This window comes from Aptenodytes forsteri, unplaced genomic scaffold (assembly GCF_000699145.1).
Source record: "Aptenodytes forsteri isolate BGI_AS27 unplaced genomic scaffold, ASM69914v1 Scaffold120, whole genome shotgun sequence".
NCBI classification, from domain to species: domain Eukaryota; kingdom Metazoa; phylum Chordata; class Aves; order Sphenisciformes; family Spheniscidae; genus Aptenodytes; species Aptenodytes forsteri.
In genome coordinates, this window is record NW_008795938.1 from 2466812 (window position 1) to 2492213 (window position 25402).

Genomic DNA, 25402 nt, shown 5'->3' on the forward strand with positions numbered 1-25402 from the left:
TTAGCTTTGCTAACCTGATCCCTGGCTGCTCGGACAACTTCTCTGTGTTCCTCCCAGGCTACCTGTCCTTGCTTCCACCCTCTGTAGGCTTCCTTTTTGTGTTTGAGTTTGTCCAGGAGCTCCTTGTTCATCCATGCAGGCCTCCTGGCGTTTGTGCCTGACTTCCTCTTTGTTGGGATGCATCGCTCCTGAGCTTGAAGGAGGTGATCCTTGAATATTACCCAGCTTTCTTGGGCCCCTCTTCCCTCCAGGGCTTTGTCCCATGGCACCCTACCAAGCAGATCCCTGAAGAGGCCAAAGTCCGCTCTCCTGAAGTCCAGGGTAGTAAGCTTGCTGTGCGCCCTCCTCGGTGCCCTAAGGATCCTCATTGGCTCCTCTACCACTTGGAGAAGGAAATAATAATCCCAACCATCACTGTCATTCAGAAACACATCTAGTGATAGCGATTCCCAAGTCTTGGCTAGGGACATATATCAGTGTTGGCATTTGAGAACCTGGCGTGGGAAGGCAGAGTCATGCAATGTCCACAGTATAGTTGAATGTATTGCCAGTAGGATTCTGGACTGTCACATTCTTGCTTTATTCTGTTCGTTTTTTGTACTTGGCTTCATACAGCTGTAGTTCAGCCTTTCAAATGGTAGTAAACTGCAGTGTTTTGAGACTCCTTTAACTGCCTTCCCCCAGGCCTGGAAGATGAACATTGTTTATCATCATAACTAGTTGGAATGTGAATCTTGTTCAGTACAGATTGGTACTTTCGGCTTTAGATTTCTTTAGCAGCACAAGCAAAGCTTGTGATGGACATAATGTCATTGCCAGTGGGTGCTATACAGTTGTTCCCCTTCCTGCAAGCCTGAAAACACTGCAGATGATAGAAAATTTTTCCATCTGTGCGGAACTGAGTAAAGACCTCTCTGTCAATCTCAAGAAGCATAGCCATTCTCTCTCCATCAGCATAGCCAAGAAGGAGAGAGAAAAGAATGTAAGAACTAGAACTCAGTTAGGACAAGGACATTTTCCTCTTAACCCTACTCCACAGCACCTGATTTCAGTATTGGTATTCAACTTTCAGCTTCATCTAGTAGTATTGTAAGCACAGTTTTCAAACCTACAATTTCGTAACATTATTAATTGCAGAGTAGGGTTATTTTACAGGAATATCTAGCACTTCTGTGCATTCTAAAACCCCAGTAATCATTTCCATTTCCATCAAGGCATACTGTTTTCTGGGGTGCATGTGCAGCTGTTGAATAGTACGTAACAGCTGTGTTAAAAGGGAGAAATTCAACTATAATGTCAGAATGTAATAACTTTGTTGGAATTAAATCAAAACCTTCAAAACGGAGGCATATGATCTTTTAATTATCAGCTCCTCAACCCTTGATTTTGCATGCCATTCTGACAAATCAATGTCCACTGTGTCCCTTATAAAAGAATGCATTGAGTCCTAAAAGTGAGGCATTCCCGCACAGCATCTTCAGTAATGCTAGTTACCATTTTATAAAAACATTTTCAAGTCATTGATAGGGGAGATGCACTTCTGATATAGTTAAGACAAAGTGGGCATTATTTTTTCTATTAAAGTAAGTATTTTTAAAAAACAACAAGACATCTCTCCAGAAGCCTTATAAACGATATTTGAACCACAAATACCAAATACCAGGCAACCATGGAAACATAGGCATTGGAATATGGTTAATATGCCTGGAGCCTCCTGGCCACTGCTCTGCTGCTGCTTACATTCCTTCAGAAAGCAATACAAATATCAGAATGAAGCTTTCTAAGATGCTTTTAAGCATGATCTTCAAATAAACAGAGGTTCTCATAATTCTTTAATATAAAATATTTTGAAAGCATTAAATCCTGAATGTAGAATAGGACATCCAGCCATCTCATACTTCTGCACAGTTTTCTAACTGTTAATAATTCAAGGCATTTAACTTGAATTGAAAACTGGCCTGGAAAGCATACATTGGATCATGAAGTCCCGTCCTCGGCGATCATGAACAACCATGTCATAGATATTTCATAATAGATCAGACTACCTGGGAAAACTAAATGGGATTTTTGTGTTTGGAAGACTATTCCAGAAACTCACTGCTGTGATGGTAACGTTTTTCTCTAATTTTTGGAGCTAATTATGGACATCTATTCTTATTCCAAAATTTGCTAGAGTTTACACATTCTTATTTTCTCTCTTTTGATGCTAATCTCCTGCTATGTTTATAGAAGACAACCATCCTTGCGTGGAGGAAAAAGCCAATTCTTTAAATCGTCATCATGAGACAGCCTCTGTGTCCCCTGCTCATCTTTGTAGCCATGTTCTAAATCTGTTCTAAATAGATTAACCTGTTTTTTTTTCTGGTCACCTAACAAGTACAGGTGACCAGAATTGTACAAACAGTTTAGTCTGTGGCACTAATAGGTCCATATTCCTCCCCTGTATCTCTCCTGTTCTTTTTCACAGCCACATTACAGAAGTGGTTCACAATCACCTCATTTTTAAAAAACAAATGCTCCCAAGGAAAAATACTTGTTTTTAAATGCATTAATTTAATCCTATTTGTATTAATTTGGTTCTTTAGGTCTTCAGTTTCCTAAATTATCCTGTTTTTCTTGCAGAATGCTCTAATACAGCTTTTTCTTGAGGATGTCTCTCTCTTTTGTCGTATTGACAAATTTCATTCTTTTATTCACTGTAATCAGTTTCTCTTATCTGTCAATTCTTCACACAGAAAAGATATGTCTGTAAAAGTAAAAAAAAAAAATCATGGTACCAGTTCCCTATAGGGAAGCACAGTATGAGTCTCAGTTTGAAAGTGCTGTATTTTGCAAATGTTCCCAGTATTTTTAGAAACAGTAAAATATTGTAAGTGGTATCATATGTACATAAAATAGTTACTGTTTACAGTTCATTATTTTCACCTTCACTTGAGAAAAATTGCCTTGTTCTTGCATGAGCTTAATGGTCTGTGCTCCACATTATATAACACCAAATCTTCAGCTCATTTCTGAAGTTAAACACTAACATTTGTGCCTGCCATTTGTTTACGGTCATAAAATTTGCATGTGCTTACACAAAACTGGAATTTATATTTAAATGGTTTGTTCTCCACTGACTGTATATGCACAGATTGCTGTGAGTGAATTTAAAACTAATCCAGATGCGATTTTGCAGCCTGTAGTTCAGATAAATGCGTGAAACGTGCCTGGATATTCAGAAGTGGTATATGGAAATGCAGCCAACTGTTGTTCTTCTCCACATTGTCCACAGTAAACATGTTTTAGATTCAGTTAAATTAACTGATACTTCATTTGCCTTTGCACTTGAAAAACATTTATATGCTGACAGATTATAGCTTCTTGATACAGGAAATGAATTGTATAATGAAAATTGAGTCATCTGATGATAAACCACAAAAATTTTTCCTCAGCAAAGAGACAGCTTGTTCCCACGCAGTAGTACACTGAATGGGTTTCAACCATAAAAATACCTGTCAGATGTGCTTGGTAGGAATGGAAAGCTGAGGTAAGGAGCTTCCTATTTCGATAGTAAATTGTTCTTCTTTAGTTTCAAAGAATGAGGTTGGCTACCAAGAATCTAATAGCTGACTCCAGTCACCATCTCCAAGCAGAAAGCATATTGGTGGAAGAAGCAGGAGGTTTGCTTTAAGTTATTCTGTCTTTTCTTCAGGCTAAGCAAACAGATTTAGCAGCAACAGGGATTCCTGATCATCCTGAGCTGTAACCTGAATTCTGAGGACATCTAGTGGTGTCAGCCCACTGCAGGGACTGGGTCTTCACAGCTGGTGGCTTCCCACTTGCACCTCTGTATTTCAGCCGAGTTCTGCAACACTGCCTCTGGCCTTTACAGGTTGAAGAAGAGGGATAATGCATCCCATCTTGCATTTTCACCCGATAAATTAACTGTGAAGTTACACTACTTTTTCCTTGGTTTCTTTTCTCTGGTCTTGGCATTTCCACTTTACTGCAAAATCAAATGCAGGAAAAACAATGAGTTGAATGCACAGAAAGAGTAGCATTCTTCAGCTCAGGTGATCCTGAATTCAACATTGCCAGTCCCAAATATTCAGAAGTCATTAGATTGGCTCAAAAATCATAAACTTCTAAATAAATTTTGGATATTTTCTATTTGCCTTCTGCTTTCAGGACTTTCAGAGTTCAAATATGTTGAGCTCTTCTTTGTATCAACAGGGATAAAAGTGCATTTTTTATTACTAAAAGGCTGATTTCTCAGGTAAATTAATGAGTCTAAATGTTAGAGCTTTAAGAAAAGCACCCACTACCCCAAGATGCCAAATAAATATGCAAGATTTGTTAATGCTATGGAATTGTAATCCTAGCACTGTTAACCATTCAAAGACCTTCAGGAAGATGTACTTACTACTATGTGATTCAAGTTTTCTACTTCTGAAGTGGAACTGTAGGTGTTGCCGCACCTTTTTGAGAAATAACAAGAATCAGTTAGCTGTAATTCAAAAAGGACTTTGATCAAGCCAAGTGATACGTATTACATGTTAAGCATTGTCATTGACTATTGCATGATGGCCTATTTTTCAGTGAGCCCTTGATCTGATATTTCCTCCTGAGGAGAAGCAGACATCATGACGCAGAAATTGACATCATCAGTTCAAATTATTTTGCTACTTGCTCTCACTGCAGTGGGTCCGACTGGTAAGTACACCACTTCCTGAAGCACTTGTTTTTCCTTAAAACACTTTCGTTAGAAAAGTCCGAGGCTTTACCTGATCTATCCTGACCACCACTGGAGCCTGTACATATTTAAATTACTTTCTTCTAAAGTTTTGTATGGAGATTTTGAAAATGGCTTGAGTCTTCCTTTCTTTTTCTAGTATTAATTTAATGATTATGTGGTGGTGATGATGAAGGGCACTCACTCCATCCCTACACTCACTCCATGCTTGTCACCTTCTTGGGAATTAGCATCATATGAATAGTAACACTAATAGAGATAATAGTATGGAACTTAAATGAAATAAAGGCAAGCTTAGGTTGAAAAATCACATGCTTTTCATGTCAAAATGTACGTAAATTTATGGTCTATGTTCTTGGTAGAAGTTAATGACAAGTATCACAGAATCATAGAATCACGGAATACCAGGTTGGAAGGGACCTCAAGGATCATCTGGTCCAACCTTTCTTGGCAAAAGCATGGTCTAAACAAGATGGCCCAGCACCCTGTCCAGCCGACTCTTAAAAGTGTCCAATGTTGGGGAATTAGTCTTAACAGGAAATATTCTTAAATGTGTTGGGATTATTAGGGAATATTCAAATCATTAATGAATACATTCAGGTTGCCAATACACAAAATACTCCATCCAGCCCATTGATTCCTTCTTTTTATTATTTGTCTTACCTATTTAATTTTAAGATGACCTGAAGATAAAAATTGTGAATATTTTAGGAAAAAACAAAAGGTCATACATTTACTTCCAAGCTTTTTAATTTAATTTGGAGATAACTGTACACATTTAAGTTTAGGTAAAAATGAAATTTTCATTTGAAAAAGAGAAGTGAAATAATTTTAGCAGCTATTTTAGAAGTTTGAGGTAAAATATATTTACTTTTTCGAAAGTTTTGAGCTTTTTTCCAGGCAGATTTATTTGCCAAATTCAGTCCATAGTTTCAAATAATTTTGTTGTCCTCAAAAAAGCATTTCTTGCTGAATTTTTCATTCAACAATAACAATAAAAAACATTGTCCAACTCTAATATAACTAGCTGGATTTCTGCACTTCCCTAGGTCAATCATACCCTGGAAAACCTAAGATAATAAGATGTCGTTCTCTAGAAAAGGAAACCTTTTCTTGTTGGTGGAAGCCTGGCTCAGATGGAGGACTTCCTACCAATTACACCCTGTTCTACAGCAAGGACAGGTAACAAGCGGTGCATACGTATTCTGTAAGTGATCAAGTGATGATTATGACAGAATGAGGGACTGGTAAGATTAATTTATAAAGGTGTTTTTGTGAATCCATGTTAAACCTCAGATAGCCAAGGGCTACATGAGATGAATGGCTTTCCCTTGTTGGAAGAAACATGAATACTACCAGTCCTAAAGCTTCAGCCTGTCCCTACTGAAACTTGTATCTGACCTAAAATCCCACCGGTGTAAAGACGTGCTGGGAAAGGTGTAGTTTGTCCATCTTACCAGGAGGCACACAGCTTTTAGCTGAATGGCATTATTCTCTGAGGAGGGGAGCATCAGGGCACCACGGGGCTGTGGGCGCTCCCCCTGGGCAGCAGGGCAGGGCCCATCCCACCGCCCCAGCCAGGGAGCAGGGCAGGCTGGGGGCAACCCAGCGCTGGGCATCGGGCACCTCCTTGGGGACAGGGACAGGCTGAGGCTGGGCTGGGCCAGGATGTCAGCCTGCGGGTTGGGGCTGGCTCCGCAGGGCCCGTGGCTGGGAAGGGCAGGGCTGCGGGGAGCTGGAGACCGGCCCTGCTGCAGTGTGCTGAAATGGGGTCCTGGTCCCCAGGCAGTGGGGGGGGCCTGGGGAGGCTGGGCAGGGGCAGTGAGGGCTGGTGGTGTCCTCAGGGCCCTGCTGAGGAGCTTTTCCATTACCGTGCATAGCAAAACCCCATCTGGAGAAAATCTATAGAGAGTGTTTGCTTCCCCTTCTGGTTTTGTAGCCAACCTCAGGGTTCCCAAAATGGAGTAAAATCAGGTGTGGGTATTGCATCTCAAAAGTTACTGTTTTGGTAAAGTCTGTGACTCCCTCATCCTGTTTAAGAATAAAATGTGTGTATGTTTAGCAACTTTGCTTAACCTGTGCTTCTTTGTATAACTGCCCTTTCTTCCTGAAAACAAGAGGTCTCAGAACAGGGCCAAGGAAGCAGGGAAGCTCAGAGATTAAATTTTTTTTAATAAATCCAGTGAGGTTCAGAATACATAAGGTAAAGCCTCAGACTTCCCTCCTCCAATTAAATAAACTCCAAATAATTTGGTATTAATTGATCAGGAAAGATGCAGCCTTTAATGACATTACCACACTCAACAATGATCTGAGAGCTTTTATTTTATGAAAGTCCAGATGTTTCAATCTCAATCAAAACAGAAATTTTAATGAACATTTTAAGTCATACCTATCACAGCCCAGAACAGTCCTGCTTAGGGATGGATAAGAGTGCTTCTCCATTTCACTAAATCTGCTGAACACCAGGCATTGCCAAGCACTCCAGATCTGTGCCACGGTTGCCTTTCTTAGCTCATCGTCTCTTAGGTACAGTCCCCTTACTCCCATCTTTTCTTTGTGAACCGGGACAAAACTGCCTGGAAACTAAGAGACCTTGTTATTAGCGGTGCATAGAGCATAAGAGTGGGACTGAAGTGCATCCTTGAACCATCTCAGCTGGTGCTTTGGGTTTGTGCAGTTCTTCACACCTGGGATAGGCTCTGAGTACATCACCCAGTTCAGCTTTAATTGAGTGCAAAACAATTCCTCTCCTAAAAAAGTTGAAGACTCGTATAAAGGTAATAGGTAAGAGATCATAAATTAAATATTTTTTGTTGAGACAGTTGTGATGATGATTATGTTAAAAAGCAGATAAATTAACATCTTGCTGAAAACAAAATAATCAGTAAAACACTCCTCTACCATAGGGCCCATCAGGTTACTTTCCAGGGGAAATATGTAAAGAAGATATTTAGCAACTTTTCTTCTTTAGTCAGTGTGTTAATTTGCCTTTTAACTTGCTTTTAAACATCTTTAAAAATTGCCTTGTGCTGTCTATGGAAATTTCGCTTTCCATTCTTTTGTTGATATATTCCTATGTAGAAGAAAGGGGATAAAAGCATTCATCCTGAACAACTGCAGTAAAAATAGCAATGAAGCATTTATGGCAATAGCATTTGACGCTCAATGAAATGCTACCCAGAGGTGGGATTATATATAGGTTTAAAGTTAAACATTTCAAAATTCTTTGCTGAACCTAGGCCATTACTAGAATATTATCTGCTTTGCTTCATTTCCTAAACTTTTTTTTTAAATCATTTTATTTCAGTGAAGAAAAAATCTATGAATGTCCAGACTACCGAACATCAGGTCCCAATTCCTGCTATTTTGATAAAAACCACACTAATCCCTGGACAACATATAATATCACTGTAATGGCAACGAATGAGATTGGAATTAACAGCTCAGATCCTCAGTATGTGGATGTGACCTCCATAGGTAAAAAGAGAAGAATGAAATGGAAAACAAACTAGTTGGAGATGTATGTGGTTTTTAATCCCAGAACAAGTAGTGGTGAAAGATTTCTTGCCTCATGATGTGAAACTTGCTGTGGAGGAGTGTTTATCTACAGATGATCTAAAATATGCATCTTTAATTTATGTGAAAACTGCATTTTACTTTTAAACTAAGTAACTACATATTTTATTGTCATTTTAACTTTGGCTGAAAAATTGGCTCCAGTTTCTAGTTATCTCCAGTATTTCAATTAGACTCAATGACAGTTTTGTAGGTTCCTAGCACTGCAAATTATAAAACTTTCAAATTAGGTTAAGCTACCTAAATTTTCCAAATGTAAAATCTTTCTGGCTGCTGGCATTGCAGTCTTGGGAGGGTAAAATTAACTGCCTAAGCACTCTCCGGCCTATTTCGTATTCCTAACTCCATTCTGCTTTCTGCATGCACATAATCTACACATTGTAATGATAAATGTACTTAGTCTTTTTAGCTATGAAATATCTGACATTTTAATTTTGCAAGAGTCACCTAATGAAATTATGAGTTGTATTTCCTTAGCCTGACAAATTCAGAGTAAAGTCCAAGATTTGCTGATACTGTGGTAGCCAGTAGCCAGTTAAACATTATTAGGGAGAAAGGAAAAAAAGGCTATTGTACTATTGTCTTACAGAAGTGCTGAATGATCTGAAATTAATGTGATGAAATAAAAAACCCTAAAGGAGATGCCTTTTCTGAGAGAAAATTAAATCATTAATGGCAAACTTTTCATTTATACAGTTCAGCCAGATGCTCCTGTGAACCTCTCTCTAGAAACAAAAACATCTGCTAGCATAATGTACCTTTGGGCAAAATGGTCTCCACCTCCATTAGCTGATGTCAGCTCTAATTCACATGTATATCATTATGAGCTACGACTAAAACCTGAGGAAAAGAAAGAGTGGGAGGTAATGGAAAAATATATTTATTGTATAAATGCTCTTTTCAGTGAGTTCTTTGTCTGAATTTAACTTGCATTATAAAAATTTTAGTTTCTGTAAGGAGAGAAAAATTAATGTAACCAAATCTGATTAAAGAAAGAGAAATACTGTAGTGGTTTGTAGAGACAGTGAAATTCAAGGTATTTGTATAATTGTCCTAATGTCATATACTAAAAAAACCTGTTTAGTCCACTGATGTAATATTTAATTGTAATTTTCATCAATGTGTCTGTTCCCAAGTGTCACAGTAAGAGACTGCTCAGTTCATATAGTTTAAACCAAATCAGGATCAAAGCAGTTTATTGATTCATGAAGATGTAATTAACAAGCAATCAGTTAACTATGCAGTCAAGGTCAGTATCAGCAATACAACAGATAAGTCAAATACTGGGCACTTAAAAATGTTAATAGACACCTACAAATTTATAAACACCCTTCTCTAACTAGTTCCAGCAACATGCTATATACAGAAATTCCCCTCTCCCAGGAAGGGTAGGTTACAAGCACACCCCACCCTCCTGAGAGTACAAACTCCTGTATTTACACCCGCTTCTGCAGGGGACGTGGACGCTTTAACTTCATGCGAACCCACATCCCTTCTTACAGTCTACTAAGACACACATCAGTGAGAAGGCACCCACACAGTCACACGCATGCTCCCAGGTGTGTGTTCCTGTCTGCTGCAGCCCGTGCTGTCTGGAGTGCAGCTACTCACAGCATCAGAGAGGGAGGCTGCTCTGTCTGGCCCAGGCAGAGGTCGTGATGCTAGCAGAGCAGCTTCTGATAGCATCAAACTAAACTTCAGCTGCTGCTGAAGTTTCTAGTCTCCCCCCACTATTACAAATTTTCATGCTTCTTTAATACTGCTTTTCAAGCTGACCCTTTTTGTTTCAGAAGTCTCTCAGTTATTCCCTAATTACTGTTTAATTGGGCTGAGAGTCATCGTCATCATCCTCTTCAACATGATCAGTTGGGGGCAACCCCCCTCTCAGAAAGTTTGGGGTGTCCTACTCACACACACTATTTCCATTGACATTCCCAGCTGTTGCCATTTTGCTAGGAGTGGGCCACAGTACTCCCACAGCTGAGATACCAGGATAAAATACCATTCTTAAAGTCATAGTCAGGTGGCCTCAGTGCTACCTAAATTGTTGATGCCTTAATGATGGAGAAAGCTATGTGTCTTGAAAGATTTCTGAAGAGAGATTCAAAGGGCCTGAGGAAAGTACTTAATAATAAGCACTAAAACTAGCCACTAAGAAGCATTACACAGAGTGTTTATCTGTGAGTTGGACTACCTATAGTGTTCCTTGCACTGTAGATCTGATGGAGTACTAACTTATAGGAAGTCTACAATTAAATATGTTCTTGAGTATCAGAATCTCAGTGTCACTGAAGTGAGTTTTTCTGTTCAGTCACTACCTTCGCTTCTTTGTAATTCACATCTTATAAAATACCCGACTGAAATCCTTGCCGTTCAGAAGTCAGTGACACAAGCCTACTCTTTTATGGTTTACTTGTTAAAATGGCCCAATTCTTTATTATTTTTCCAGTCCATTTTGTTTTCCAGACAGTATCTGTTGGAGTGCAGACACAATACAAAGTGATTAGGTTACAAGCTGGGGTGAAGTATGTTGTTCAGGTCCGTTGCGTGTTAGACCTTGGAGAATGGAGTGAGTGGAGCTCTGAAAGACGCATTCAGATCCCCAATGGTGAGTGGATGATTGCTGTTCTGTTAATTGTTTTTAAATTCTAGCCGGTTCAATGTTGTGAAAGGTGCCTAAATGGCAGTCCTGAAAACCCAGTTCCTCACACAGATACTTCACAGTGCTGGAGGAACAGCTTAGTGCATCTTACCGTACTTAGTGTGTGATTGCATATTTAGTCTTGTTGATCCACTCACGATCCTCTGCTGAAACTGGCTATGACAAACAGGCTGGGATTTACTAGGAAGTCACTTCTGAATCAGGTGTGCCTAAATAATTTATTGTTCCTGTCCCTCTATTTAAAAATCATGTTGATTTCATCTGTAGCTATAGATATCAGGTAATGGTACTTGTGTAAGAATCATTCATTTGTTCATTAGTAACTGGATTGAAAGCACTGCCATGTCTAACAGAGTATAAAACTTGCAGCTACTATCATATGGAAATAATTATCTGTGTTCTGTTGGGTTTGACTGGACACATTAAATATGCATGACATCATATCTTGTTGTCAGACACTTTAGCCTGGTTGTCTCAAATCTTCTTTTCTTGCTAATTGTATTATTCATTATTTGACATGGAGATTGCTGAAGTACTGTTAATAGAAAAATATTTTTTTAAATGTCCCATTTTCAGATCTGCCTTAGGCAATTAGAAATTTGGAAAATCAATGTTCCTACTCTAAATAGTAGAAAATACATATTATTGATGTAATAGGACCATATTTTGCCACAAATACATAACTGCAAAAGTTTCAGTCACATCAGGGTTTTGACTAGCATCATCCTATTCAAAATTTAAGCATTTTTCTCTGCCCTACTCTAAGTGCTTTGCTTGAGTCTATAAAGACATCATCAGGAATCCAAATAATTATAAATTGCTTGGCAGCAATCAGGCAAGTAGCCTGAGTACTGAGCATAACATCACTTTACAAGGAAATATGAGAGCTGCTGCTTTGTATCTTTGGAGTCAGCTCAGCATAGGTACTTCAGAAGAGACTTACTGGCAAGGACGTAAACAAATGGGCAAATGCTTACGTTCTTCATTTTCTTCCTGTAAAAGCCAAAACAAATGACAGCATATTTTTTTAAACAATCAGAAGCATCTTAAAACACATTTATTGAAGAAAAAATGGTTTATGTAGAAAATAGGTTGGATAGCAGAGTGTATTTTAAATCATTTTATAGAACCTGCTATGACAGTATTTGAGCAGCCCTTATCAGATCTGGGGGCAGAGAAGAGCCACAGCCAGGGAACTAAAACGTCATTCTTCAGCATAGCTGCAGCGGGAAAGGATTTTGAATCCAGGTCCAAGTAGCAGGCTGCTGCCCTAGCCACTGAACTGTCCTTCCTTTCCCATGCTAATATGAAACAAAACGTCTTCTTTCCTTGTAGAAAAAAAACTATTTTCCTGTGCTCTGCTTGACATTGTTTTATGAATCAGTGTTGACCTAATGCATAAACTTATTAATTAGTTCATTTCTTTATCTCTTACAGGAGAGTCACCTCCTGAAAAGCCTACAATAACAAAATGCCGTTCTCCAGAAAAGGAAACATTTACTTGTTGGTGGAAACCTGGTTCAGATGGAGGACGTCCTACTAACTACACTTTGCTTTACAGCAAAGAAGGGTAATAAGCTGTATATAATTATTCAGTGTTTTATTGGAAGGACCTGGAAATCAATCCTGATTGGTTTTGCATTTAGGTGATGTTTTCCATAGCACATGGTTTTGTTCAAGTGACATATCCTGGAATAGCGCTAGCAGCAACATATTTAAGGTTGAAGTAAAATCTCTTTATACTGTCAGGTTTTTCAAATTTCTTTGAATTCTTCTGCCTTGAAAAACAGACTGCCTTGAAAGTTGCCATGGCGCAGCAACTGCATAATAGTATGCAATACAAATACGCAGTCCTGTAGCTTTTCGGCCATGCAGCCCCAGAAATAAAGCTTTCCAAAATGACCAGATACTAAAATTTTTATCTTCTGATAATGCATATTTTGCACAAGTATTCATAGGCCATGAATGCCTCCTGGCTTCTGCAGGAATCTTGGTCCTGGAACTTAGATCAAGTGCTAAACATTCATTTTAAAGGAGTAGTCAATATTTCGTTTTGGTCCTGTGAACTATTTTTGGTTCACCCTGCACTGCTCAGCCTTGCACTGACCTAACTGGATGCTAAACTCTGTACTTGTCAGCTGAGAGCCAGGTCTTAGTGGAAAAAGACAGATAACTGGTCCAGCCAGCCAGGGCAGAGTGTGAGGTCCACATCCACAACTTTCTCTTTTGTTACTGTGCATCTCAGAGGAGCCTGGAAACAAGTACTACATACTCAACTTTCTCTCCTATCCCTGCTCCCTTTGGGAAGCTTGGGAATGGATTCGGAGGACAAGTACAAAGTAGAGTTTTTTGAGGAACAGGTGATGAAAGACCAAAACAGATGCTGAAAGCATATTAATGTAATATGCGGAACTCACGTAAGTGTGAAATGAACATCGGAAATACTCAGCTTTTAATAGATGGGTTAGAAGACTTCAGCAATCACTTCTACTGGCTCTCTGGAACCTGTAAGGGCTATGCAGTGGACAATGGCATTCAGAAAAGTAAGAGCTGCACTCTGCCAGCCCACTGCTGCATCTACAACAGCCTAAATTCTGCAGGCTTTATAGTCTTTATTTTTGGGGGAAAATGCTTACTACAGTCTCTGGAATTGTGCAATGACTCTTTAGTCTGAAAGCAGTTTTCTGATTTTCTTCACATTGCCAGGCATGAAAAATCTGATCCAGCCCTAAATAATGCTGAACTACTAGTAATCAAAGTCAGGTGTTTTAGTCTGTGTAACCCAATCACTGTGATTCTTTCATTTCAGAGAAGAACAAGTTTATGAATGTCCAGATTACAGAACTGCGGGCCCCAATTCGTGCTACTTCGATAAAAAGCACACCTCTTTCTGGACCATATACAATATTACTGTGAGGGCAACTAATGAAATGGGAAGTAACGTCTCTGATCCTCATTATGTGGATGTGACTTACATAGGTAAAAGATAAAAAGTATTTTCTGTGGAACCAAACAATTCAAAATTATGGGTTATGACACAAGAATTTTAATTCCAGCTCTTCTCATATACAGTATTATATCCAAGTTAAAAACTTGTAAGAACAAATACGATCTTATTTGGTGTAATAATAAATCAATATTTGTCCCTTTACAATTTTATTTTCAAAGGAAGCCTAAAAATGCTAAAAGCTTTAAAACTGCATTCAGATAACCATTTATTGGTTTTCCATATTTCTTTCAGTCAAGTCATAAGAAACATCATCCAGCTAAAATCTTTTTCCACTCTACCAGCAACTGAAATCAAATTGATCTTTTAACTAATAATACTTAAATTTGGTTACCTAAAAGTAGTTTCCAGACCCAAGAGAAGCTGAATTAGTGCTTTTTATAGCAGTGTACTGATAATCTCTTTTCTTAGACTTTTTCCACTGAGCGACTGTGGACGAGTATTTACGTTTTTTTCTAAGGGAATGGAACATTATCACCAATAACCATTTTGTTATCAAGGATCTGGCTGCCAAGAGTGTGGCAACTGGAAAGGGGCTGCTGGAGAAAAGGCTTTACATTTTACCTCCATGCCCAGACTGCTTACTTGATGAAGCCTTGCATCAGACAGTGGTAAAATACATGCACCATATGCGGAAGCTCTACCTCTGAACTGAGGAAGACACAAGCCTGACTTGTAGCGGAAACCTGCATTCTATTTTGGTTTATTTTTGAGACATAGACAGGGCTTTCATATTACTGGGTTTTTTTATTTTTAAATATTCTTATGTATGCATGTAGGGATTATGCTGTTTTGTTTTCTGAATGTGAAAGATGGGGTGGGGGGGGAAGTTTCATCAGCTACATCTCTGTTTTCAGCGTTCCTAAATATATATGCCAACTTTGATAAGATTATGGTAAAACACAACTTTCATAACACAGCATTAAAGATGTTAACTTTGAAACATATTTGTGGGGAAAAGCAACAATAAATAGTAGAATGTAAGAAAATGTAAGAAATGTAAAAAAAAATTATTTCTGACGATAAATGATTAAGGCAAATCTCAACATAAACTCAACATATTTAGTGTTCCTCTGTTTTTTCTTCAAATTCATAAATCCGTCCTTACTTTATCAGGAAACTCTTGATCTCTGTATTCCAGCACCAATTCTAAATTACTAGACACAATGGAGGTGGCAACTCACCACTCACACCATTTTATATTTCTTCCTAAGATGCAAGTAAAAAATCATTTAGACTCTTATTGTCAGTTCTTTTATTTTAACAGTACAGCCAGATCCTCCTGTGAATGTAACTCTGGAATTAAAAAAGCCAATAAATAGAAAACCATATCTGGTCTTGACATGGTCTCCACCCCCGCTGGCTGATGTCAGGTCTGGATGGCTTACCCTTGAATATGAGTTGCAACTAAAGCCTGAAGAAGGAGACGAATGGGAGGTAAGGACATTGCAAGTTTTTGCTAGATGATGGTTTCTGATCAATTAGATTTTGTCAGCCATGTCCCACGACTGAATGTAATGAAGCAGGCACACAAAATAGTTAATTATTTTTCAAAAGTATTTGTGTGATCTACGATTTCCTACTGACAATACTGGTATCTCAGATGCTGTTGTGTGATAGCAGGTGATAAAGTACTTATTTTTAATTGTGGCCATTATATATTAATTTTATTTGCATTACAGTTTAAATTGTTTGTTCTCATTTAGTCAGGTTTCTTTTGTGGTAATTTGTTCTTAACCACAAGCACTTCTTAGGTAACAGAAAGCTCAGTGACATTATGTAAAATCATTTAAATTTGTACAAATAGCCATTAGGTGATAGTTGTCATGGCCACGTAATAGTATTTGTCTATAGCCAGGATCTGCAACTCAAACAACTGGGCGGCAAATTAAAGACTCCAGCTATTGGTATTTGGCTGCATCCCCTTCTTGTCTGCTGCAATACTTCCCAGCCATCTCTGTATCTCCTCCTTCCTTCCCCCTGCCACTGCACTTCCCAGGCCCCTGGCCATTGCAAGATCCACTTTTTACTACCCTGTGCAGTTCCACCAACTCCACATTCCTTCTCTCTCTCTGCACTTTCTTCCCCCATCTCTGTTTCTTGCCTCCTTCTCCTCCTCTCACCATTGCAGTTCCCACCACTACCACAGTTTCTCCCTATTTGCCATATGGTCATGATGTGTTTTTGTAGTAGTCTAATTTGCACAGTATACCAGAGCCAGATCTCATTCCTACTGAATTATGTTAGAAAGCTGAACTATAGAAATAAAATAAATGCACTGTTATTCCATGCCTGCATAACAATTATTAGGAAGCATCTAGATTCATTCTATATTCCCAACTTGGTTATCAAGACTTAAACCTAGCTGTGATTTTCACAGAAAAATGTCTCAATTTTATATGCATTTTATGATTTTTATTTAATTTCCAGACTATTTTTGTTGGACAGCAAACACAATATAAAATGTTCAGTTTAAATCCTGGAAAGAAGTACATTGTACAGATTCACTGCAAACCAGACCACCATGGATCATGGAGTGAATGGAGCTCAGAAAAGTATATTCAGATCCCTCCTGGTGAGTGGCCAGGCATCCCTTTAGTAATTGTTATTACATGGAAGTTCATGTAATACTTTTGTTAGCTGTTTGTGGCACCCGTGCAGATTGACATCTCATAGCTTCCCTACGACAGGTAAGAACATCCTTGCTAAGGTAACTGAATTCTCAGCATCGCTGCACCATACCCAGTTAGCTTTCCCCTTCATTACTTTTTGGAGTTAAGAAGGTGAATCAATTTCTTTACTTATTTGAACCATGTCCTTTCTGTTTATTGCCTCATTTGTTCTCATGATGGTAGTTTTTAATTCAAAGAATACCAATTCCAATAGAATAGAATACCAATAAAATACCAAAGAATTAAAACTGCTACATAGACAACAAAGAGTGACTACCTTCAGACAGTAACAGCTCTTCATTACTCTTTATCTGGAATGAATTTGAAATAAACACCTCAACGTAACAAGTGTCATGTTACAATAGAAATCCTTAAAAATATGTAGTCCTATTTCATTAACCCACCATTTAAATAATTGTATGATATGTATTTGATAATGAAATGACTACAGAATTGTGACAATTGGATTTGAACCCCATTGCTATAACTGGCTGTGACAAAATTTCCCTTTTCATACGTTTTTGTATGTGAATTTATTTCCTGCACAGTGCCATTAATAAAAAGTATATTTATTATCAGACATTACAAGGATTGTTGAGATCCATCTATGCTTGTAAAGACCTCTAGGTTCAATTCCAAATTTGGCAGTTTAGACCAATTTTTAAAATAAAAGTAATCTGACACTTTTTTTGCATGCTGACTACGCATATGCTAGATGTGTGTCTTTAATGAATTCTGTTTGTTTCCTAGACTTTAGAGTAAAAGATATGGTTGTGTGGATCGTCGTTGGTGTCTTGTCATCTCTTGTATGTTTAATCATGAGCTGGACAATGGTTTTGAAAGGGTACAGGTAATTCACCAATTTCACAATTGCATGGAGTTGAAAATCTCAGCAAACTTTTCAAAAATAGGCTTCTAACATTTGATTCAATTTCCTATAGGTTTTGTGTTCTCTTATAAACTAAACTAAAAGTTACAGGTATTTGACTTTAAATTCACAACTGATAAAGAGGTATTTCTGTTCTTTAGGGAAACCAGGCTAAATTCTCAATTGGTAAAGACATGTTTCTATTAGATCTGACCATCTTGGTTAGCCGTGTAAGTATTCAGCAAACATCATTTGGAATATCCCTGCTCCTGTAGAAGACACGCCTTTTGTTCTTACCCTAATTTCCTAAAGGAAAGAAGGTTGTATTATGAGGTTGTCTTTCTGCCCACCTGTCTGTCAATTCCCAAATAATTTATTAGAACACTGGCTAATTTCAATCAAATCTTGAAAGAGAAGGTGTCGCAAAGATTATCACGCAAAAAAAACTGGCTGAGTAGAAGAAAGAGATAGAAACTGTTGATGGAAAAGCCATCAGAAGTCATTCATCGTAAAGCCTGTTTAGCAGTAGTCAGCTGACAGTCAAGTATGCACATACAGGCCCACTAGTCCTCCTGAACTGTGCCCCACATAGCTGCTTCTTGGCCAGTGATGACAGTGATGTTAGAGAACTGGGGGTTAAGGGACAAAGGACAATAAAACAGCATTAGCAGTGTTACTTTTCCAGCTGAATAACTTTTGTACTGTTCTCATTCTTATAAATGCATCTAAGGGTAACTTATGAACTGTAACTGGATTTGTAACTTACCTGGCTTGAGAGGTAGACAGAGGTCCAACAGGAAGGTATCAGATATGGGAGCAGTGTTTAAAATGTCAGCCACGTTCTGAGGAAATGGGAGAACAAATAGAGCGATGGGGCCCATACTTATACCCTGTGTGTTTGTTCTGGGTTTTTTTTTAGAATGATAGCCTTTATCCTACCGCCAGTTCCAGGACCAAAGATAAAAGGCATAGATACACATCTGTTAGAGGTGAGTACCACCAATAACAACAAAAGAATTCACCATTACTTACTTTTCCGAATTATGTACTAGCAAACACAATTACCAGTAGAAATCCAGTTTAGGTCTAGTGATGTAACTATTAAAGTATTTGTATATTAAATATGTAGATTGTTCACAATTGTTCTAGTCAGATAAACCCTAGGGTTAACAGTGAAAAAATATATCTTATTTATTATGCCCTTAGACAGGAAAATCTGAAGAATTATTGAGTGCTCTTGGTTGCCATGGTTTCCCTCCAACATCAGACTGTGAGGAACTACTGATAGAATATCTGGAGGTAGAGGACAGTGAGGATCAGCAACTCATGCCAAGCCATGACAATGGTCATCCCAGTAAAAATGCAAAAATGATATCCAAAGAAACAGACAGTGACTCAGGCCGAGGGAGCTGCGATAGCCCTTCTCTGCTTTCTGAGAAGCGCCCGGAGTCCCGCGCCCTTCCATCAACACTTCAAACACAAGACGTAAGAGATGCTGAAGAGAATAAAGGAGGGAAAAGGAGCTGGGAAACTCAGTGTATAGCATCAGAACAGAAAATAGTCCTTTTTAACAATGAGAGTACAAAATCGTCCACATGGCCTGCAGCTCAGTTACCTAATAATCAGCCTCCTATGTTTGCCTACCACAGTACTGTAGATGCACATAAGATAACACTGAGTACCACAAATGTGAACATTGCACCAGTTTTGGTGGGAAATGAAGAAAAGCATCAGTCACAATATCCTATCACTGAAACTGTCCACGACAACATGGAAAAGCAAAGAGAGATGGAGTATTTGCATTCCAAAACTGACCAAACCACGGTGCAGGTCAAACAAAACAGACCTAATGACAGGTCACCTTTTTTGAATCCTAAACTAATGGATTATGTAGAAGTTCACAAAGTCAGACAAGATGAGGAGACAGCAGTATTACTGAAACATAAAGAAAACAGTGGAAAGACCGAAAAATACACTGTTCCAGGAACCAGCAAAGAATATACCAAGGTCTCAACAGTTGTGGACCATAATATTCTAGTATTAATACCAGATTCACGCATCCAGCACATGTTTGTGTCTCAAGAACCTGCAATGGAAACGGCTCAGAACCTTCAGCAAGGTCAAGCTGAGAAAAATATGGGCTACTGCCTGACAGTTCCAAGCGAGTGCAGCAGAGAGACCAGCGGATCAGAGTACATGGACCCATCTTCCTTTATGCCCTCCTTTAAATAACTAGTAGTTAGTACAGTACATACTTAGTGCTTATGTACAGTAAAACAAAACCACATAGCAAATAGTTCCTTTAAAAAGCCTAGCCTCCGATGTGTATTATACAGAGAATAAAATAAACTGTGGGTTGAGGTAATAATCATGGAAGTAAACCTTGGATCAGAAACACTTGTTTCTGACACAGGGAAATGAGGAAATGGATATTATCTGCCATGAAAAATACATTGTAAACTAATCATTCAGCTCTGCAGATCTTCTATTAGTTGATTAAACCTGAGGGAATACTGCAGATTCAACAAAGATGAAAATTGTTATGGGTCAGTCAGTACACCATAGTGATCTGAGCAGTTCCTAAATCAGATAAATCATTGCACAACAGCATTCTGTTCTACAATGTATTTTCTTCTGAATGCATTCTGACGCTAGATTAAGTTTTCTTTATATTTTTCTTAATCCTTAAGAAAAAAGGAGCTCTTATACATGACAAATCATATATAAAAGACAGTATATTCAACAAATTACAGTAAAATAACAAATTCTTCTAAATATATTTTTGCTTTGTTTCAATGTGACAGAAATCTTTGCATCCCATTCATATCCTAGTCCAATCAAACCAAACATGAAAAAAATAGCAGGACAATATTTGATATACTGCCTTACTGTATATAATATACAACTCTACTTTAGTACAAGCCCATATGTTTAACAATGTATTTTTAAAGGCTATTTTTCTATTACCCAAAAAAAGCAAAAATAAAATATTTTTTAATTTCCCAATGCTATTTAGCTACTTAGGAACTTTTCTGTTTCCTTCTGCTGAGACAGCGGTAACAAGTAAAGCTACCATTTCTATACAAAGATAAAATTACACTTTATACTAATTAAGAATATGAAGTAATTTTTAAACTATATTTCTAATATATTGCAGATGTATTGCTATTTGAATTGTAAATTATTTATTTCACATGGTTTTTATCACCTGTAATTATAAAATTAAACTAGAATCTAGGCTTTGAGAGCAAAGCTTCTTTCCCACTGAATTTGTACTCTGATGCCAGTCATGAATGGAATGGTGTTCTCCTGCATCCTTAGACATTGCACTTTTCTCTGAGCCTGGAAGGCAAGTTTGAAGTCAGATTTTTCATAATGAATTTACCAACATTAATTTTGGAATCCAGCCTCCAAAGTCAAAGATACGAGGCATAAAGTCTGAGTCAGAGCTCTGCTGAAATAGCGGTGGGAATGAGGAAAGGAGTCCATGTACTTGGGCTGGACAGATGTCCCTGGAACAGCAGTGGGAACAGTGAGGATTCCTCATATTCCACGTAACTGAAGGCAGAATCAAAATGATATTGGAATGGCTCTGAACTTACTGTGGTCCTTCCTTCTTGAAACAAAAGTTTAATTTACTCCAGGAAAGTATGACCAAGTGATGACTGATTAAAACTGGGCCAAGTATTTAGCCCGTATCACTAGCTTCAGGGGAAATTGGAAACATAAGGTAAGGGAAATTGTACTGTACATGTGAAGGAAAGTGTGTTTACTATAGATCAGCTCTCTGCTGTTCTTTTCCTTCCTGAACAGCTTTACATTTCTCCAGCTTTTCATGATTTTATGCACTGAGCCAACCTTCCTGCAGTATCAGGTAACCTGCTGCAGAGCCAGCCAAAAGAGACTTTCAGATTTTGAAGGTCCCAGAAGGCCACATCTAATTTGGCAAATCAGATTCTCACCGTTTACCTTCATGCCATGGAACTGCTTAAGTACAGATCAGTCAAGCTGTCTAGCCCTTGCGCTGGCAGGACTTTAGAATTTAACTAATTATCTGTGTGTCTGTAAACATATGTGTTAGTGTATACTGTAACATTTACTTTAGGCATCAAATTTAGAGCCTGTGTCCTCTATACAGGCAACGCACTGCCCACTTGAAGGGCTTGATCAGAGCAGACTGGATGCTCTGCTGAATGTGTAGGGAGTTATCTCAGATTCTTAATTCAGCCACTTGTTTAACACTTGAAGACATGAAGTGGCTACTCCAGAGAGCAGCCAAACACAAAATTTTGTTTAGTTATAGTTAACAGGACAATTTTACTGTAGCGTTTGTAGTATATCTTACAGATTTTCTAGAGATGCTAAAAGTACTGCAAAGAAACTATCAACATATCAGTCAAAACTGGAATGTTTTGCAGGGCAGAAACTTGTGTGTGTGCATGTATGTAAGCTGATGATACACTCTTTCTGACAGTGCTTCATTTACACTTCAGTTTTCTGACTGAATCTGACAGAGTTGATCCAGATCAGACACATTCTCTTTTTTTACACAGATAGCCATATCTGAGCCAAGCCGTTGTTTCCTACTCCTAATGCGGTGCATAAAGACATGCTGCTACAGGCCTTCCATGATGCATCTGGTGATGCATAGAGGCTATAGAATCTTACCAAGCCACAGCCTAAAGATTTTCCTTATGTAGTGGATTTCTTAGGGTAAAACACAGGTCACTACACAGATGTTATAAACCAAAGAAAGCACAGGACAAGGTGTCAGCAGCAGGCTGTTGCTGTCGTATTGGTTACTTTGGACGTGAGGCAAACAGACACAACTTTTAGCAGATTTTAAGTGTATTATTCATCCTGCCTAACTGTAAGTATCTATATGTGTACCTCCAGTAATCCACACAGAAAGACAACTGGGTGGAAGAGTTTCTATACTTTGCCATAAATTGGTACTCAAGCTGCAAAATAGCTGTAGCCTAAATTATATTGTGAGGCATAGATTCTCTCCCACCTTTGCTAATGAATGTCTCAATATGCCAAATCATCATGGCTTTCTGTGAAAAGGGAAATTCAGCCAGAGTGGAAAGGTGCATTTGCTTGTTGCTCTGAGGTAGCTCAGCTTTTTGAGGGATTTGCTAGCTAAATAATTGTAATTTGTACACAATTTTCATAAATATATTTCATTCTTTAAGCTGAATAAATGTGCAGGTCGATTATTTTTCCCTTGGATTTGCTTTTATTTTCCAAAACACCTTGTTACTCCCAAGGTGGGAGCAACATCTTCTGAAAGTGGCCTTTAACATCTGAAAGTACATCAAGAAGAGAATAAACTAAGTGTTCTGTAAAATCAGAATAACCTTCAGCTAAGTGTGTGGGCCATTTGGATGTTCAAATATTTAATTATTTCTGTTTGCAACAGTATTTTTGCTTGCAGCTCTTTAAGGAATAGCTTTTTATTAGGAAATAAACGAGGTTTTGCAGCAGTTGTACACGGTCAATTGTTGTACAATTACGACACACCAGTGGGGAATAACAGTCTCTTGACACCTCCTTTGATGTACAGAAAGATGAAGTATGTAACAGAACTTACCCCAGGAACAGGGATTAGGCCTCTAGCTCTTGCACCATTAGTCAAATTTCTCACTTGGAATAATTATTTGAGAAGTTTGAACGATGTTTTCAATGTCAAGTTTATGCATGTGTCACTTAAAGTGTGAATTACTTTTTAGTAGCATAAAAGCCCTAAAAGGAAGCATAAAGGCTCTTCAGACATAATTAATTTTATAAAATCCATCAAGCTGAATATATAAATTAATTAATTACCTTTCCTTTGGACTCGGACTAATTTATTAACATATGACGAATATGACTCATTATCTTAAATTTTCTAATTAGACTTTTTTCTTTAGCAAAGACATATTTGAGGTACAATTTTAGTATTTCAGTGTAATATTCCTGACTTCTAAAGAAATACAATTTACTGAAGTGGGACACATGCTCCCAAAACTCACTGTCACATAAAATGCAGGCTTGAAGAATGGTCCTGATGATACTATGTAACTACAAAGATGATTTAATAAAAATGCAGTAAACTGACCTTATATAATACTAGTAAGAGGATATATGTGTTTATGGAACAAACTGTAAAACAAGTATGTAATGATAATTGATTTATGTTAAAGCAGTGAATTCTGTGGTATATCTGTTTCTATGTCTATGTCTAAATGGCTGGAAAATACAGTTGCTTTAAATGTCATTTAAGTATTTAAAGTGTAGTAACAGCAGGTGTTCGAAATGAATAAGCAGAATTGTCTTGTGATCTCTAAAGCATTGTATATGTGGAGTTCACATCATGAAGCCTGTAAATGTATTTCATAATTTTTCATTAACTGTAAACAATTTGAAGGTGTTGTGCAAGGAAACCAAAGTCATATAAGCCAGTTGATGGATATCGGACATCTTCTACAAAGCCATAAAGACAAATGAAATGAAAAAAGTGTCATGAGATCAGGCATCATATTCTCAAAGAATTGCTACCTCAGATTCTTGTTTTTGCTCCCTTTAAAAAGGCAGGCAGATATTTTTGCTCCCTTTAAAAAGGCAGGCAGAAGCATTTTACTTTGTGTGTCAAATTGTGAAGCATTCTATCAAGATTAAAAAAATCTTATTTGTAATGTTCAAATTATTTTTGTTAACTAACAGCTTGTCATGGAATCATCACTTGTGTTGCACTGGTAGTACTAGGATGGGATATTTGAGATGTGTAGCAAAATGATGTGTTTTTAATATGAAAAAATAACAGAGAAATTTCCATCTTGTAGGGAAAGCCATACTGACCAGCTTGGCAGCCAAGCATCAGTCCCTTTCCTGGGCTGAAGTTTTTTGCCACTGCCTGTGTGCTTAGCCGCTAGGACTGAATGAACTGAGTTGTCAGAGACGCTCTGACTCTGCATCTCAGCAATGGACCTAAGCATTTGTGAATACTTGCTATTTAGAAAGACCTGTTTTCAGCTGAGCTCCTGAGAAGTAAATCTTCAAACTCTGTCCCTAAATGAGTGAACATGGAGACTAGCCCTGCTCTCAACTATCTCAAACCTTTGTACTAAATTCAGACTCTAGTTCCTGTGGGTGTGGAAAGATGGACTGAATTACATGAATTGGAACAATCTTGTGACCCTGCCTTGAAAACCATCTTGAAACAAATAAGGGAATTTCTTCATCTTTCCTATGTATGTCAAGCAGGAGGTTAAAGATAAATGGAATACAGAAATACAAAATATATGGGGATACAAAGAGAGCTTAATGATGGGAAGAGGGACACGGTTGCTGCACGTGGCAGAATGGAAGAGGAGTACAGTCACTAAAGGATGGTACATAGGTAGATAATTAGAGAAATCAGAGTGGGTAAACATGCATTTTGACTACAGCTGAGAAGAGAGGGAGGGAGAACAGAAAATGGAAGCAAGTGAATCAAATGTAAGAGTAGACAGGAAAAAATGAGAACTAGTAGAACTGAGAGGAGTGCTAAATGAGTTTGTGAGAAAAAAAGGAAGAGAAGAAAACACTTTTATATCAAAAGTGGGAATATGCACAGCTACCTGAGACAGTCCACAAAAGTAGTGAAGCCTTATTAAATGCTAAACAGTTGGCAAAATGCTGAAATCAGCTACGGATCAGCTATTATATACAAGCAGAAAAAGTCCTATACATGAGAAGTGGTCATTCACTTTCTATCAGTTACTGGATTTTCTTCCACGTATCTGACGTTGGTCCTGGGCAAACAGAATACTTGAAGAGCTAGACTCCTCATCTGATCTGCTGTTGCATTTCCTACATTCCTAAGGAAAAAATCAAGAGAAATATAGTGTACCGCACT

At 38.0% G+C, this 25402-nt stretch overlaps 1 protein-coding gene across 3 annotated transcripts in view; it reads left to right on the plus strand.

The window, feature by feature from the left end:
* Positions 1–19781, plus strand: part of PRLR (prolactin receptor) — a 64031-nt gene extending 44250 nt beyond the window's left edge. The window contains exons 1-13 of one of the 3 annotated variants that reach the window (XM_009285177.2): positions 4626–4695; positions 5785–5917; positions 8046–8215; positions 9011–9177; positions 10556–10558; positions 10781–10922; positions 12414–12546; positions 13786–13955; positions 15251–15420; positions 16414–16558; positions 17406–17505; positions 18443–18512; positions 18730–19755. In XM_009285177.2, the coding sequence (XP_009283452.1) occupies positions 4626–4695; positions 5785–5917; positions 8046–8215; positions 9011–9177; positions 10556–10558; positions 10781–10922; positions 12414–12546; positions 13786–13955; positions 15251–15420; positions 16414–16558; positions 17406–17505; positions 18443–18512; positions 18730–19755 (2499 nt within the window). Of the gene's footprint in view, positions 1–4581; positions 4700–5784; positions 5918–8045; positions 8216–9010; positions 9178–10555; positions 10559–10780; positions 10923–12413; positions 12547–13785; positions 13956–15250; positions 15421–16413; positions 16559–17405; positions 17506–18442; positions 18513–18729 lie in introns of those variants that run through there. The other 2 variants (XM_009285178.1, XM_009285179.1) reach the window with 2 other exon arrangements.
* Positions 19782–25402: the final 5621 nt, after the last annotated feature.